At 42.0% G+C, this 17489-nt stretch overlaps 1 protein-coding gene across 5 annotated transcripts in view; it reads left to right on the forward strand.

Annotated features, from left to right (window-relative positions):
- The window catches only part of Ankrd50 (ankyrin repeat domain 50), a 44563-nt gene extending 27444 nt beyond the window's left edge, over positions 1-17119 (forward strand). For 3 of the 5 annotated variants that reach the window (XM_078022136.1, XM_078022135.1, XM_078022137.1), the window contains 3 exons: positions 3060-3289; positions 9340-12869; positions 14176-17119. In XM_078022136.1, coding sequence (XP_077878262.1) covers positions 3060-3289; positions 9340-12866 — 3757 coding nt within the window. In that variant the 3' untranslated portion in view covers positions 12867-12869; positions 14176-17119. The remainder of the gene's footprint in view (positions 1-3059; positions 3290-9339; positions 12870-14175) is intronic. The other 2 variants (XM_078022138.1, XM_078022139.1) reach the window with 2 other exon arrangements.
- Positions 17120-17489: the final 370 nt, after the last annotated feature.

Consider the following 17489-nt stretch of genomic DNA (forward strand, 5'->3'; position numbering starts at 1 on the left):
GAGGTGACCCAGAGTGTGTGTGGAAACCTGCAGTTCAGCAGTGACAGTTTGAACTCCGAGAAGATCATTGTCCTGCCAACCTAAATATGTATCATCTATTAGTATATTCCTTATAATTTATTTCCAGCAGCTTTTAAAAAGCTAATTAGCCTCTTTTTAAAAGGCAGTAAGTAAATTCATCATATCAAGAAAAAAAGAGCAATGAATGTATTTCCTTTCAGAATCTCCCTCTGTGCTTTCGGCTGCCTGGGTCTGGAGTCAGAAGGCACCTGTGGGCTGGTCAGCACTCAGACTCCAGGCAGGGACATCTAACCCAAGCACTTGAAATTGAATGAAAGAAAATATTAAGAATATAAGGCATTTGGCTGAATATTAATGAAACTGAAAAATGAAAGATACTTAATAAGATACATTCAAAGTAATGAGCTTCTTAATAAGATATTTAATAAGATATATACAAATTCTTAAACTCCATTAAAAGATATTTAATTATATATATATATATATATATATATAAAGTCAGACCCATTAACATATTGCTGCTGTTAAATATGTTGATTGGTATTTTTGTCTGAGTTTGATAACCTACACTGTTGCATTATTTCAAATGGATTATTATATGTATACATACAAACACATATCAACATGTAAAAATCTGTTCTAGACTGTCTAAATTATTCATTATTCATGAATGTGTACTTTGGAGGAGTTTTCTTTTTATAGATTATAAAATATAATTGAATAAAATTGTGGATCTTGTTTTACTTGGTCTAAGTTTTCCCAAATAGATGACTTTGAAATAATGAGAGGGACCTGAACATGGGAATTCTGAGTTTACTGAAGTTTTTATCGAATACTTTTTTTATTTTTTTGGGTACCTGGGATTGAACTCAGGGGCACTGGACCACAGCCCCTGCCCTATTTTGTATTTTTTTTTTTTAGGGAGGGGTCTCACCAAGTTGAGAAGCGCTTGGCAGTTGCTGAGGCTGGCTCTGAACTCACGATCCTCCTGCTTCAACCTTCTGAGGCGCTGGGATCATAGGTGTGCGCCACCGCGCCTGGCACTTACCTAATGCTTTAAAATATTAAAGTGGCATCTTCTCTACTCAGTGCCTTTCATTCGTGACGCAGATCTACAGTGTCAAGTGATTCGTGAAGATGGTCTTGAGCACTGGGAACCTGCCAGTGTACAACATTGGCTCTCTAGAACCCTTAGGGTCATGCCCACACTTCATTGAAAAGCTTACAGAGCCCAGCACTCACTCACTCTTTTCCACAATTCTTTCTTCACAGTTTGCTCAAGGGTCTTTCTCCAAGCCCATGCAGGTGCTGTTGCCTTAACTAGGTTTTCTTCTCCCTTCCTGTGTGCCCCCAACCCTTGACCCTTGCTCTTCCTCCTCACCCCCCTCCTGGCTTTGACCTCACCAGCCTCAACCTCCACCCCCAGCTCCCCTGACCCCTTCCCACACCTATCAGATTTTTAATTTGAAACTTACTTAATGTCATTTTTTTCTTTAAACTATAAGCATCAAAAGAGCACATCTGTATCTCCAGCTACCTGGGGAGCCATGGTAGAAAGGTCATGAGATCAAGGTTAGAGCTCAGTGGTAGAGCACTTTCCTAGCATGCGCAAAGCCCTGGGTTCCATCCCCAGCACCACGAAAAATTTAACAGAGCAGGTCAGGACTGAGGCAGTTTTGCTCTTCAGCACACCCCCAGAGCTTGGCATGGTGCTCACAGTAGGTCCTAAGTCATGATGTTTTGGCAGTTTGGGATGGGAGACACATAACTTCAATACCCTGTGCTCATTGATATGATAAACAGTGATAGAATTGCTAACATAGAAAATGAGAGTTGATCATTTCTTATTGACACATTAGTAAGAAAACTCACTAATGCCTTGACAGCATTTAATAAAGATTTGACCCTAGAAAGTGACTCAACCTTGAAGACCAAGGAGAAGCCAGGTCCATGAGAGAGCGGGTGTGCAGACCGGGCACAGGAGGCTGGGGCAGCTGTCTGGTGAGGGTTACCGGGGAAAGCCACGCCTGGCTGGAGTCCCTGGGGAAGGGTGAGTGGCACAGTGGAGACTCCCTGGAGGGGCATAGAGGCAGGTGGGCCACCTGGTAGCTTGGGGGAGAGAGAGTAGGAGTTTGGACTTGAGTGATGCTGCTACAATGGATTAGGGGTTTTAGAAACATTGACTTTTGCCTGGTGAAAAGTTGGATATTGGTGTCTAGGGTATTGAAGGATTGAGAAGAGAATTGTAGAAAATACAGTTTGTGAATGTCTGTTGTTCGGAACTGGATGGACTGTGTCTCCTTCACTGTGTTACCTGCTTAGCACCCCATTGGGCATTTAGACACATCAGGTAAATATTTGCTGAAAGCAAAAGAGCATTGTTTTATTTAGGAAAAACTTTCATTCAACAGCAATATGAATTGCAGAAGCAGGAAATACATTAATCGGTGGAATCAAACTTAATCATTTTTCTTTACTTTTCAATGTGAAACTATCAAATTGGACCTAGAATATAGTCATCTTCTTCCAGGCCTTTAAAATAACTGTGGTGACTTGTTATACACATGCAGTCATCTCGTGAGAGAAATGAAACACATGTAAATTCTGTGGAAGCCTTGATGCTGATCTTATTACGGTGGCCTGAATATTCGCTTTGCTTTGTTTTGTTTTCCTCTGCAACACGTTTTATGCCCTTGTCATAGATAATTCAAACTTTAACACCAATTCAAAATCCAGAAGGGAATATTGAACTCTAGGCTCCCCGTCCCTCCAGGCCTTCCTGGGTTATGCTGGGTCTCACTCTCACACGCAAGTACACTGTGCTGTGGAAGGTGACATCACTGGAAACGCCAGCTATTTAGGACCTGTTTTCTACTTAAAGTAAGGAATTGACGTTTATAACATTTTTGTCCTGAACATGTTTAAACATTTTGTCCTACAGTCTTTTGTAAACATTTGTAATTGGTACTACTACTGTTTGAGTACTGAGTGTGACATTGTCACCAGTAATGTTCCGGATGTGCTGTGGTGTCTTGCAGGTGTGTGCTGCTCCCGCTCCTGGGCATGGAGCCCCCTCAGCAGAGCCTGTTCCTGCTGGTGGACTCTGTGGATGAAGGGTGCAATGTCACTGAAGGAGAACAGACTGCCACTAGCTTATCTGGGACTGTCGCGGAACTGCTTGCTGGTCACCATGAGTTCTTCCCACCGTGGCTCCTGCTTCTCTGTTCTGCCCGAAAACAGAGTAAGGCTGTTACTAAAATGTTTACTGGTAAGCATACTTACTTACTGCCATCCGATGCTTCCACTGACCAGCAGCCGCTTGTTTTCTTCTGAGAGTGAAGTGTGCAGTTGGGAATCTGGGTGTTGCCCTTGCTGCTTCTGACACTGTTCTTAACTGTACCCTTCTACAGGCGTGTTAAAGATAGTCCGTAGCATGTTTTAAAGCCGTTTAAGCATTACTCTTTGCAGAACTCTCTTCCTAACTGCTTGGTTAAGGATGGTGGCACATCCTGCATGCTGCCTGCTCCGGCCCTGTGGGGCTACCTCCCTGCTGGCGTCCTTTGAACTAGACTAGCGTCTGAAGAGTAGTGAAGGCTCAGCGCCAGTCACTCTAGTGTTTTCCATGGTGTCTAAACAGAGACAGTTAAAAACGCTTTAGGATATCACTTGAAATATTTCCTTTCTCTTAACCTTTTTTGATAAGTGAGAAAACAGAGTACATAATACATGATGAAGATGGTTTTCTTCATTTCTATTCTTTTTTCTTCATCTTTGTACTTTTTAAACCAACCCTAACAAAGTCACGATCATGCCAATAAATCATATGACATGCTTCCTGTGCCCTCTGGGAGGTGAAGGAGCGTGAACAAAGGACCTCTCCCAGGACTTGGGTGTAGCTGGGCAGACACTGACTGGGGTCAAGACCGTGTCATTTTTGAGCAGTTCTGAGCATTTGGCAGCATGGCAGACTCTCCTTCATCTGTTCAGTGGCTTTATCACCAGCTTCGCTCCAGCTCAGCTCCTGCCTTAGGTCCCTGCTGCCAGTGCAGCACTGTAGGCTTCCAGGGGAGCCATTATTTTGGGGTGTTGATAAGAATTGAGGGTTAAAATGAGAATGGCTAACTCTGATGTCACACAACCTGCCGAACATGTACACGGGAGTTGAAGGCCCCTGGCTTGCATTCCCATGCCTTTCTCTCCTCTTGTTCCTTAGCCCACATGTCTATACTATGTGTTTTCATAGTTCACACCTACAAGACACTCCATGTACCATCTCAGCTCTACCAGGCACTAGCTCTGTGACCTTGCACAACTTGCTTAATGCCCCGTATGCCTGTTTCCTCATCTACAAAGTGGAAATTACATAAAGTTAAATCACAAATTACGCGTGAAGCACTTAGGATATTGCCTTCCTAATACATACTAGGTGCTTCATGAATGTTGCTATTATTTCCATTTTATTCACATATTTAGCCAGTGACTTTTGAACTCTAATTACTGTTCATAAATCTAGGTCATTGGTCTCAACTGGTACCTAGTATCTCTTCCTGGAAATAAATCTTCTATTGTTTTTCCATTATCCTATTCATGGACATTTAGATTGTTTCCAGTGTCACTGAGTGAGCATCCCTAATCAGAAATACTCCAGAATCCAAAAGCTGTTGAAATGTGGACATGACGCCACAAGTGGAAATTTCTACACCATGAAACCATTTATCAACAAAATTATTAAGCATATTATATTAAATTACTTTCAGGCAGTATGAAGCATAAGTGGATTTTGTGTTTAGATGTGGGTCCTAATCCCCACAATATCTGATTATGTACATTCAAATAGTCCAAAACCTGAAAAAATTCAAAATTCAAAAACTCTGGTCCCAGGCATTTCAGAGAAGGTATGTTCAACCTGTATTGCAAAAACTACTTTAGGAATGTGCTTGTATATGGCTTCATGTACACATGTGCTAAAGATTTAAATCTATTCAAAGTTAGAATTGGAATTGCTGGGTCATAGAACATTTACATTGTGAACGCTACTTAATTTTATCAAATAATAGCTAGTGTGCTTGAAATAATTGACGCATCTACCAATAACATGAGATTTGCCATTTCTCTACATGCTCATCAGCCAACATCTGTTATTTGCAGATCCGCTCTTATCTGCTTTAGGGCATCTGCACTGATATTCTTCTGACTAGAATGTTCTTCCCTTGACTTTTTACCGCCTTTTTACTTGGACCCCTGCTCAAATATCAGTTGCACACAAGCTTCTGATTGTATTTCTATTCTAGTTTTCTTCTCTCCCCGCTACATGGTCATAAACTCACTATCTGGTTTTATTTCTTCATATATCCGATTACTGTTTAAAATCTGTCTATATTTTATACTTGTTTACTAAGCAGTCTGTCTTCTCCACTAAGATATAGTCAACATGAGAACAGGAGTTTTTCCTTGATCCCCAACCTCCAGAACAGAGCTTGGACTAAACTGCCATGCCTTGATTTGCAAATAAGTATCTTCTTTCAACTGTGTTTAGTGGAACAAGCAATGAACTAGGAATCGGGTGAAGCTAGATTATAGTCAGATTCTACCTATCCTCCCTTCTCCTCCCCAGTATACTAATTGTTAAAAATGGTGGGCTTTGTGTGGACATTTACCACCTCTGCTGTTGGTAAATTTTTAATTTGGGAGTAAAAGTTAAGAACATTACTGAGGTTATTAATAAGTACCATAAAATTGCTTTCTGAAAAGGCCATATTATATTTCTTCCTGAAAGTATGTGTGTTGCTTTCTTTGTATTTCCACCAGTATTGAGTTACATCTTTTTTTTAGTATTTGTTAATTTGCCACGTGAAAAATGTTATTTTATTTGGACTTCTTATTTACTGTTTAACTGTTCACTTATTTATCAGTTTGTCTTTTTTTCTTTATCATTTTTGCTAATCTTTCTATCAAGAAGGTAGTGATTTTGTTATTGATTATTTTTAAGGTTTTTATTTCATATGCTTTTATTCTTTGTAACTATTTTCCTCAGCTTTTAAAAACTGTAATAATTATTTTGAAATCTGTTATATGTAAGCTAATTATTAGCCTTTATATTACATATTCTTTTATGTTTGATTATGTTATTCATATGGATATTTTGTCCTAAGTGGTGCAAAATAGGAATCTGGGATTTAAATGATTAGTTGGACCACATATTTTCTCAGCATCTTCTTGATTCCCTTTACTGTTGCTTGGCAAATTGAAAGAATTAGCCCATTCAAGACACCAAAAATTTACTTACAAAAATTTTTGCAGATTTTTGTACATATTGATTCTGATTATAAAAGTGACCCATGCTTACATAGAAACATTTTAAATGACAACATACACCAGCATTGATTCCATCACTTGGAGATAAAACACTGATTGAGCACTCTAACACCTTGTGTTCTTAGTGTTCCTACCTAGTTGAGCCCACGCTTTGTACCAGTTTGATTTCATGCTTTTTAAATTTAACGTTCATGAGCCTGTTAGCTACTTTTTGCTGTCTTTTTAATGGCTATTTTCATAGCTGCCTGATTTATCTGTTATTACATACTGGAATTCTCTTAGCTTCCTTTGGTCCCACTGTCAGGTTTGACTTTCATGTTCCCCAGCCACAGGTGCTCTTGGGGACATGTGGCAGTTGCAGTGGGCACCATTTTCTAAGCAGGGGTGCAGATCCACTCACCACCTCCAAATAAAATCAGCCCCTGAGCAGGAGCAGAAGTGACTCAGTAGCAAAGTGGCCCACGTTCTATTCCTCCGGAAATTGTGATCATTTTCAGCCTCATCTTGTAATTATTGAAAGTGCTTTAATATCAGTATACTAAATTGTATATGTTCATAATCAGGGATTACACGTGTATTTGTCAAAAGTCACAATTAAAAACGTTATTAATTTTAGTACCTTTAAAATTTTTTAAATGGTCGATTAATAATCTTATTTCTGTTTTTTTTTAAATTATTATTATTACTATTTTTAAAGAGAGAGGGAGAGGGAGAGAGAGAGAGAGAATTTTTTTAATATTTATTTTTTAGTTATCGGCGGACACAACATCTTCGTTTTGTATGTGGTGCTGAGGATCGAACCCGGGCCGCACGTGGCAGGCGAGCGCGCTATGGCTTGAGCCACATCCCCAACCCTTATTTCTGTTTTAATTAATAAATAACTTCTTATTAGTGACAAGCCTAATTTCTTCTGAATTCATATTCCCAATGTCTAGATCTGAGGGAGATTTATTTTTCATATTGCAAACATTTTGCATCTATTCTACATAATTAATTCCATCCCTGCTTCCTCCCTGTTATCTCCATGTCAAACATTCACTTCCTCTCAAAACTTTCTATTCCTATTTTCACCAAAACAGCAAACTTCAAAGTCAAACAGAGCTGTTAGAATCCTGGTTCTCTACTTATTCTGTGCTTTAGCTTCCTCATTTTAAAGTAAGCACTCTGGTGGCCCAGGGCTGTCAGGGAAGGCGTGTGTGGTGAGTGCTCCAAGTGCTTCCTTGAAGAGTAGACTCTCACAGAGCACTGTTTCCTTGCACGCCATTCTGCCAAACCTGTTCCTGTGGAGGTTGAGCCTGGGTTGTTTTAATTATGTCGCATTTTAATCCTGAGATCTTAATTAGCTTGAACTACAGATACTTACTCATAATGGGTGATATGATCGTTCTTGTGACTCAGACCATAGGTTCAGCACGTTGTATTTAAAACATTGTATAACATATAGGATACTATTTTAGTACATTTTTAATTAGTGATGTGTCAGGTGTTTTCCTTTTTTATTTTAAATTGTTTTTAATGAATTTCTGAAGTCAAAAGCACCCAGACACATAGGACAGGGTTTGGAGGCTGTCACCTCATTTCACTGTGAATGCCTGTTGCTGTAAATTTCTAGGCATGTTTTAACTCCTCCTCAGTTTAAGTAGTGTTGTCTTTTTTTCCATAAGTAAAATTTGTGTTTTGAGATTATTTTTGTTGAGGATTTAATGATCACTTGTGTGTATATAAAATCATAGATTCTATTTTTTTTACATAGATTTAGGGCTGTGCAAATTTGTTATTTCCTCATGTTTCATTTTGGTAGGTTATGTTTTCCAATAAATATGTCCATTTCATCTAAATACTTAAAGCTTAGTATCACAGGATTGTCTAACAGTTTTCTCTAAAAATCAAATTTTTAATCTTTCCGTGATCTCTCTGGTCTGTCCTGTTGGCAAAGCCAGACATAATGCCTGCTTGGGCTCCTCCTTCCCCACAGTCACCCAGACCCCATAATCGGGGCTTGGGTTAGTAGTCCCAGGGTCATCCTTCTTCTTTATGTTTGCTGCTGCTGCCACCACGATTGTCAAACCCCCTGGGCCTCTCAGCTGGAATATCCCAGCTTCTCTGAAGGCTGTGGCCTCTACTCTTGACTGGATGCAGCTCCTCCCTGTAGATGTTGGGATGGTCCTTCACAATGCAGACCTGGTCACACTGCTGCTTCACCAAGTTCATGTGCTCCGCAGCTGCTTCTTCTGGAAGGCAAATATACAATTGTCTCAGGAATTCATGTCTGTAGATCATGAAAAAATCATGATCAAAATGAAATTATGGTGCCCTTTAAAGAACTTAAAGTTTTAAATAGCTGAAACTAGTGTAATTTTAGGTTGATTTGAACTTTATTACGTGGCTTTGTTACTACAAAGCTAAAGTTTTGTAAGCATAATTTGACCAAGTTGCATCTTAATGTTCAAGCTGTTTATTGGCAGTCCAAATTTTAATTATTTTAATTTGATAATATGTAAAATAATGTAATTCAGAGGCAGTGGCAGGTGATATTCTAGTTGGGTGTAAATATTCAACCCCTTAGTTGAGGCTAATGTATTTTCAGGTATATGGTGGAGCTATATCCGTGATTTGTATGAAAAAGATCATGTAAAAACAAACTGTACTTGTGTGTCTGCTCCTCCTCATTTGGAAGTAAGTTTAGAACATCTTCAAAAGGCACTTTGCGAGCATGTCAGGCTGTGACTCTTGGTGAGGCTCCTGTGGTGGGGTCCAGAGGCCTCAAGCCACTAAAAGCCACTTGCCAATGAGAAAATGAGGTTATTTTTCTGTCATCCATGTGTTTTTGCAGAAAGAAAAGAAAACTGATTTACATACTGCCATGTATTAATAGATTTATTAGCATTAATTAGTTGATTTTTTTATTAGTTTGTTGTAAATTGAAAACATTCTCTTTAAAGATAAGGCTCCTTCCATAATACTTCCCAACTGAAGACATCTGCTTTTTTGTTCTTCTTCCAGGTTTTCGAAAAATCAGTTTGGATGACCTTCGGAAGGCGTACATTGTCAAGGACGTGCAGCAGTACATTCTTCATCGTTTAGACCAGGAGGAAGCTCTGCGGCAGCACCTCACGAAAGAAACTGCCGAGATGTTAAACCAGCTGCACATTAAAAGCAGTGGATGTTTTCTTTATCTAGAACGAGTTTTAGACGGAGTTGTGGAAAACTTTATTATGTTAAGAGAGATTCGTGACATCCCAGGAACTCTGAATGGTCTGTATCTCTGGCTTTGCCAGAGACTTTTTGTAAGAAAACAGTTTGCAAAGGTTCAGCCAATTTTGAATGTCATTCTTGCAGCCTGTCGACCTTTGACTGTCACAGAGTTATATCATGCAGTATGGACCAAAAATATGTCCTTGACCTTGGAGGACTTTCAGCGCAAGCTAGATGTCCTCTCCAAACTTCTTGTCGATGGACTGGGAAATACTAAGATCCTGTTTCACTATAGCTTTGCTGAGTGGCTTCTGGACGTGAAGCACTGCACTCAGAAGTATTTATGTAATGCAGCAGAAGGACACCGAATGCTGGCCATGAGCTACACCTGTCAAGCCAAGAATTTGACTCCATTGGAAGCACAAGAATTCGCACTGCATTTAATTAATTCAAATTTGCAGTTGGAGACAGCTGAATTAGCCCTGTGGATGATATGGAATGGCACGCCTGTCCGAGACTCTCTGTCCACTTCAATACCCAAGGAACAAGAAGTGCTGCAGCTGTTGGTTAAAGCTGGTGCTCACGTCAACAGTGAGGATGATCGCACGTCGTGCATAGTCCGACAAGCCTTGGAAAGAGAGGATTCTATCAGGACACTATTAGATAATGGAGCTTCGGTGAATCAGTGCGATTCAAATGGGAGAACGTTATTGGCTAATGCCGCCTACAGTGGCAACCTTGATGTGGTGAATTTGCTTGTCTCTAGGGGAGCAGACTTAGAGATAGAAGATGCTCATGGACATACATCTCTCACCCTAGCTGCTAGACAAGGTCATACCAAGGTGGTTAATTGTTTGATTGGGTGTGGAGCAAATATCAATCACACTGATCAAGATGGTTGGACAGCATTAAGATCTGCAGCTTGGGGCGGCCATACTGAGGTCGTGTCTGCACTGCTTTATGCTGGTGTAAAAGTGGACTGTGCCGATGCTGACAGCCGAACAGCGCTGAGAGCGGCAGCATGGGGAGGCCATGAGGATATTGTTCTCAACTTGCTACAACACGGTGCTGAGGTTAACAAAGCTGATAATGAAGGTAGGACTGCTTTGATCGCAGCAGCATACATGGGACACAGAGAGATTGTGGAACACCTGCTGGACCACGGAGCAGAAGTCAATCATGAGGACGTGGATGGCAGAACCGCGCTCTCTGTCGCTGCACTTTGCGTGCCTGCAAGTAAAGGGCACGCATCTGTCGTTAGCCTTTTGATCGACCGAGGTGCTGAAGTGGATCACTGTGACAAAGACGGCATGACTCCACTGCTGGTAGCTGCCTATGAAGGACATGTGGATGTGGTGGACTTGCTTCTGGAGGGAGGGGCTGATGTCGATCACACAGACAACAATGGCCGGACACCCCTGCTGGCAGCAGCTTCCATGGGTCATGCTTCAGTAGTAAACACACTTCTGTTTTGGGGTGCAGCTGTGGACAGCATTGATAGTGAAGGCAGGACGGTCCTCAGCATAGCTTCAGCACAAGGAAATGTTGAGGTGGTACGCACTCTGCTGGACAGGGGGCTGGACGAGAATCACAGAGACGATGCCGGCTGGACCCCTTTGCACATGGCAGCCTTTGAAGGTCACAGGTTAATATGTGAGGCGCTCATTGAACAAGGTGCTAGAACAAACGAGATCGACAACGACGGCCGGATCCCCTTCATCCTGGCTTCACAAGAGGGTCACTATGACTGTGTTCAGATATTATTGGAGAATAAATCCAACATTGATCAGAGAGGTTATGATGGAAGAAATGCACTGCGGGTCGCTGCCTTAGAGGGACACAGGGACATTGTCGAGTTGCTGTTCAGCCACGGCGCTGATGTGAACTACAAAGACGCAGATGGCAGGCCCACACTTTATATCCTGGCCTTAGAAAACCAACTGACGATGGCCGAGTATTTTTTAGAAAATGGTGCAAACGTGGAGGCAAGCGATGCTGAGGGCAGGACAGCGCTCCACGTTTCCTGCTGGCAGGGCCACATGGAAATGGTGCAGGTGCTCATTGCTTCCCACGCCGATGTCAATGCTGCAGACAACGAGAAGCGCTCGGCTCTGCAGTCGGCAGCCTGGCAGGGCCACGTCAAAGTCGTGCAGCTGCTGATCGAGCATGGGGCCGTGGTGGACCACACCTGCAACCAGGGTGCCACTGCTCTCTGCATCGCGGCGCAGGAGGGGCACGTCCATGTGGTCCAGGTCTTACTAGAGCACGGTGCTGATCCTAACCACGCCGACCAGTTTGGACGTACAGCTATGCGTGTTGCAGCCAAAAACGGACATTCTCAAATCATTAAATTATTAGAAAAATATGGTGCCTCTAGTCTGAACGGCTGTTCCCCATCTCCTGTTCACACAATGGAGCAGAAACCTCTCCAGTCGGTGTCTTCGAAGATGCAGTCGCTCACTATCAAGTCCAACAGCTCCAGCAGCACCGGCGGCGGGGATGCGCAGCCGTCCCTGCGCGGCCTGCCCAACGGGCCAGCACACGCCTTCAGCTCGCCGTCGGAGTCTCCCGACTCCACCGTGGACCGGCAGAAGTCCTCCCTGTCCAACAATTCCCTGAAGAGCTCAAAAAACTCCTCTCTGAGAACGACTTCCTCCACGGCGACAGCGCAGACGGTGCCGATGGACAGCTTCCACAGCCTGTCCTTCACGGAGCAGATCCAGCAGCACTCGCTGCCACGCAGCCGCAGCCGCCAGTCCATCGTGTCCCCGTCCTCCACCACGCAGTCCCTGGGACAGAGCCACAATTCCCCGAGCAGTGAGTTCGAGTGGAGTCAAGTGAAGCCCAGCCTGAAGTCCACCAAGGCAAATAAGGGGGGGAAATCGGAAAATTCCAGCAAATCCGGGTCAGCTGGGAAAAAGGCCAAGCAGAGCAATTCTTCACAGCCAAAGGTCTTAGAGTATGAAATGACCCAGTTTGATAAGAGAGGACCCGCGGCCAAGTCTGGGACGAGTGTGCCCCCTAAACAGACACCAGCGGACCCCCAGTGCAAAAGCCTGGTGCCCTCTGCCCAGCAGCAGCTCCTGCTCCACCAGCAGGGTGGGGAGCAGAAGAGGAGAAACGGGATCCTGACAAACCCCAACTACCACCTCCAGAGCAACCAGGTGTTTCTTGGTAGGGTGCCAGTCCCACGGACAATGCAGGACCGAGGGCACCCCGAGGTGTTGGAGGGCTATCCCTCCTCGGAGACGGAACTCAGCCTTAAGCAAGCCCTGAAGCTTCAGATCGAGGGTGCCGACCCCAGCTTCAACTACAAGAAGGAAACGCCGTTGTGAAAGGTGGGACCTGGTGGGCCTAAAGTATCTGCACCCCGAAGTTAGCTCCCTTGGCTGGGTGCTCCCCTGCCTCCCCAAGGCCACTCCACCTTCCAGTCTCCCAGCCAGACCTGCCCTGCCCCCTGGAGTGGAGTCCTCCCCCCATGTCACCCCGCCCCCCTCCCTGCAGGTGACCTGCAGCCCATAGGCCTGGCACAGCCACAGTCATTTTCCCACTGTGTTCTCGGTTGGTGTCCCCACCTGAATTGTAGGCTCTGGGAGGGTTAGTGCTCTGCCCACTGCTATCTTATGTCCCTGGAGTAGTGTCTGGACAGTCTAGTTTCCAGGAGGAAGTGGACATGCCCTGTGTGTTCAGTTACCCCCTCTTGGGAGATGCTGATAGGTGAGGCTGTTCTGTATATTCATCCTGCTGCTTGGAAGAAGAGTGTTTGTAATGCGTAGTAGATAGTTGGCCAATACTAACTCTGTTCCTACTCAGAAAGAAGTTTACTCAGTAAAAGGTAGTTTGTTATTATGACAGATCTCTTGAGAATCTCCCAAAGTCATATTTTCACATACTGAGCAAAGAATTGAGAGGTGGGAAGCGGATGGTTGGCAAGGTGGGTGTGTGGAGCCCATTGTATTCAGGTAGAACAGTACTTTTTAATTGTAAAAACCTTTCCCCTTCCCACAAAAGGTACTTTGCTGATTATATAGGGGAAGTTGGTGGGAAAATAGGTCTACAGTTTTTATGTTACAGATATTTTTTTCAGAATCCTATTTCCCATGTTGGAGATAAATCTGAAGATTTCATTAGGAATCTTTTCTGGTTCATGTTAAGCTACATTGATCCTACTTTGCTTAACTGATTTTCTTCCTTTAGCAAAATTATACTCTAGCAAATTGCAGTCTCTTTCTTGCTTCTTTTGTCTTTGGGACTATCTTCCAATAATAAACATCCCTCAGTTTGAATTTATGGATGACCAGGCAAATGTCACTCAAAAATAATCTGTATAAAATAGATAATTCATTCTCCACGGTAGCTTATTTTAAAAATAGGTACAGCCCTCCAGCTGTCATCCACGTCTTTTGTAAAGGCACAAGTATAAACATATATTAAATACAGTAAACCACATGAACTAAGGTAGATGTATTATGGAGCCTTTTAAATTAAATAATGAATCTTTAGATTATTAAACTTGTACTTTATGTGATAAATATTTATAGTTAGATTGATATGCATATTCTTATGTAGAGTCTTAAAACTATATGTAGTTTCATGGTAAGTGTAATGTGGACATTCACTCTTTCTTATTTAATGTTTGCCTAGTTCCTGCTCTGAGAGTCAGAGGCTTTGTGGTTGGAGTGGCTCTTCACCTTCCGGGATAAGAACATAAACCGCCAATGGTGTGCTGAGAGAGAACGAAGAATGTGCTATCTGCAGTACAGTTACCTTAATTACTGTAATGTGCCTAAATAGTAAGGCTGCCTTCTCAGTGTAACCCTCTGTGCTTAAGAACTTTCATTTTGTGTGCTTTGTATTCACTACACAGAAAAAGCACTTTTTTAAAAGATGCAGATGTATACTACAGTTCCCTGATAAAGCTGAAAACAATTTTGAATAAAGTATTTTAAGTTAAGATTTGATAAATGTGCATGTGCCATGGTCAAATATATATGAAAGGCAGTGTTTTTTGTATTTATTTTCTTTTTTGTGGCAAAAGAACCTTATGCGCAGTGTTCCGGTCACATCGCATTGTAGTGCGTGGCCTGTTTCCTGTATTTTTTAAAATGTCACTCAATAAAATGAATCTTGCAACTGTTTTATGTTCACTGCCCCTTCAGCATTGGCTAAAATGAGTTTCTGTATGAATGCCACGTCTAGGTGAAAAAAAAATTTTTTTGACAGATTCTCAAACAGCATATAATTTTTAGTAGTTTAGGGAGCTGCTCCATGTAGTTTAAATCTGGATTGTCACAGTAGGATGCTCCCTATGTCTGGCCCAAAGTATCCAAACGAGCAAATAAGTCGGCAGAACAGAGTTCCATTTCCTTCCGGGATGTTGTTTGCCTCCCGCTTGCTGTCCTTCCACCTCCAAGACCACAGACTCATTCCCGAGGCATGAAAATTCTCAGGGACAAAGCCATGCCTCAGTCGCATGCGTGCGCAGAGGGAGGTGCACCTGTCTCTCGTCTGAGGGTAGAATTTTTGATCCCTGAACAATTCATTGACTACCCTCATCTCTTCTTTGAAGCAAAACAAAATGTAATTTATCAGTGTGAAGGTTTATGTGGCTTCTCTCTCAGCTTCTCTACTTTTAAATCACTGCATGACCACAACAGCCCCTCTCAGAATCAAGTGGGTCCATGCCCTGGCTCAGTTGGATGGTGATGATTGTGGTGTGTTCTGTCAGTCCTTCATGGATGAGGCCTCTAACCTTGTCATAGCACATGTGTATTTCTTATTATTTAACAGAACTGTTGGATCTGCACTTTCCTATCCATGTGCTCTTTCCTATGTTTTTTGGGCAGTTGCATTCAGGATGGCCAGGTGGCAAGATGAGGGGAGAAGTCTGTGACTAAAGAAAATAAATTTGGTGCCGATGAGCATGTGACCCATAGCCCTAGCCTCCTGGAGGCCCTCGACACCAGTGGGGCCAGAGTGGAGGGACTGGTCAGCATAATGATTTGGCAACCACAGATGTGGATTGGATCTCTGGGTGAGTCCTGTTAGTCCTACAGACCCCAGAAATTCTGTTCTCTTGATAAAGAGGAATGAGGAAAGAGAATTTGGAGACAGCACAAAACCATTGCTACTACTGAAGAAAAAAAATCTTTCAAACATTTGAATCACAGAGATCAGTGGTGTCATCGTAGATGAAGGACACATGTAATGCTTTGTTCATGGGAACAGAAATGTACAACATATGATGAATGTTTCCCACTTGAATCTGTGTGTAAGGCTTTCTTGCTTTTGCTTTTTAAAGTCAGTACGACCCATTGGCCTGTGTCATTCGTAAATCATAATCAGAGCAAGGAGAAGAGAAGTTCAGTCGAGATTAAGGTGACATGGCAATATTGATAACTCGAATGTGAATGTTTCAAGTATCAGACTCTTGTCCCTATGGGACATATATTAAATACACTTAATAGGACTCTTGCAAAGTAGCCTTAAAAGTGTCAATGATGCTATTAATGCCAACATGCTGTTATTGGAACCGACTTTCCTCATGTCTCATATAGTACATTTGCATCACTTTAAAGTACAAAGCTCTCATTTCTTATTAGGTGTATTTTTCTTCAGAAAGAGAACCTTGAAAGCTGCCAGTTTTTCTATTAACCTTGAATTATTGAAATTGTATTTATTTAATATTATTGTTTTTACAAAATTGCACCTTGTGGCCAAAGGGCAAAGAGATGGCTCATTGTGTTAGGGATTTTTCAAAGAGCTAAATGTCTTCACATCCATCCTTTATACATTTGGAACAGTTGGTAGGAAGGGAGCCAGTTGGGAAAATGTGATTTTCCTAAGAATTCCTCTGGATGTTTTTTATATAAATGATGTTTTGGAATAGAATGAAAGGGACTCAGTGGTATAAGAATGATAAGGGTGTCGGAGGCGCCCTGCTTCGCTTATTTGTTTCTGTGGGGGAGCTCAGACCATAAGTGAAAAATGGCCTCTGCTCTATTAAAAAGTAGGAACAGTCCTGCAAATATGAAGGTCCTAAATAGCTATTTTTGAAATTAAAAAGTTTAAATTTTGTAAATCAGCTGTTGCTACTCCATGACTTAGGATGCCATGTGCTTAAAACATTTTTATTGCATTCCATCACACCATCCCTGAAGCCAGAGTGATGGTACGGGAAGTGAGAAAGTACAGGAACGAAAAATGAAAACCTAATGTTTCTAGGAAAGGTTTGGGGAGGAAAATTGACCAGAAATCAGTGTCTACTACAATGCACAGCCAGTGTCTCGTCCGCACCCCACCAGAATCCTCACCAAAAACCACTCCTTCCACAGCAGAAGTCAAAGCCTCTCCGTGTTTTGGCTGTGCAGGTGTTCATTCTGCTGGACGTCCTCCTTTTACACTTTCTGCAGATGTGGTTGCAGACAAATGCTTTCTTTTTATTTTTCCCTTGTTTTGGGGTATGTAAATAGCCTAAAATGTACATTGAATTTCACATTGTAAAAGTTTTATTTTATTCCTTGTATTATATTATGCAAAAATCCCTATGTATATGAAAGTGCATAATAAATATATTTGCATTACAGAAGAGATCTTGTTTTAATTTTGTTATTGAACTAGTAGAATACCCACAATGTAATTGTAATAAAAAGAACCCTTAGTTGTTTAAAGTTAACATTTTAAAATGTTGAGTGAATTAATTTGGGAATATTTTCAAAGAAAAAATGAAATGGACACTGTCCAAAGAGAGAAAAACAAAAAGATTTAACCTTTATATTATCCCAGAGCTTCTATAACAATTTACTCTCCTTTCCCCTCCCCGCACTGAGACATTATATCTCACCATGTCAAATGTGATACCTTCGAGAACTGCTATAGTCAAATAAATTGTGTACACATGCACTCCTTGGTTGTTAGAATATCACAACAACCTTACGCTGAAGAGTTTTTAAGTTTTT

This window comes from Ictidomys tridecemlineatus, chromosome 9 (genome assembly GCF_052094955.1).
Source record: "Ictidomys tridecemlineatus isolate mIctTri1 chromosome 9, mIctTri1.hap1, whole genome shotgun sequence".
NCBI classification, from domain to species: domain Eukaryota; kingdom Metazoa; phylum Chordata; class Mammalia; order Rodentia; family Sciuridae; genus Ictidomys; species Ictidomys tridecemlineatus.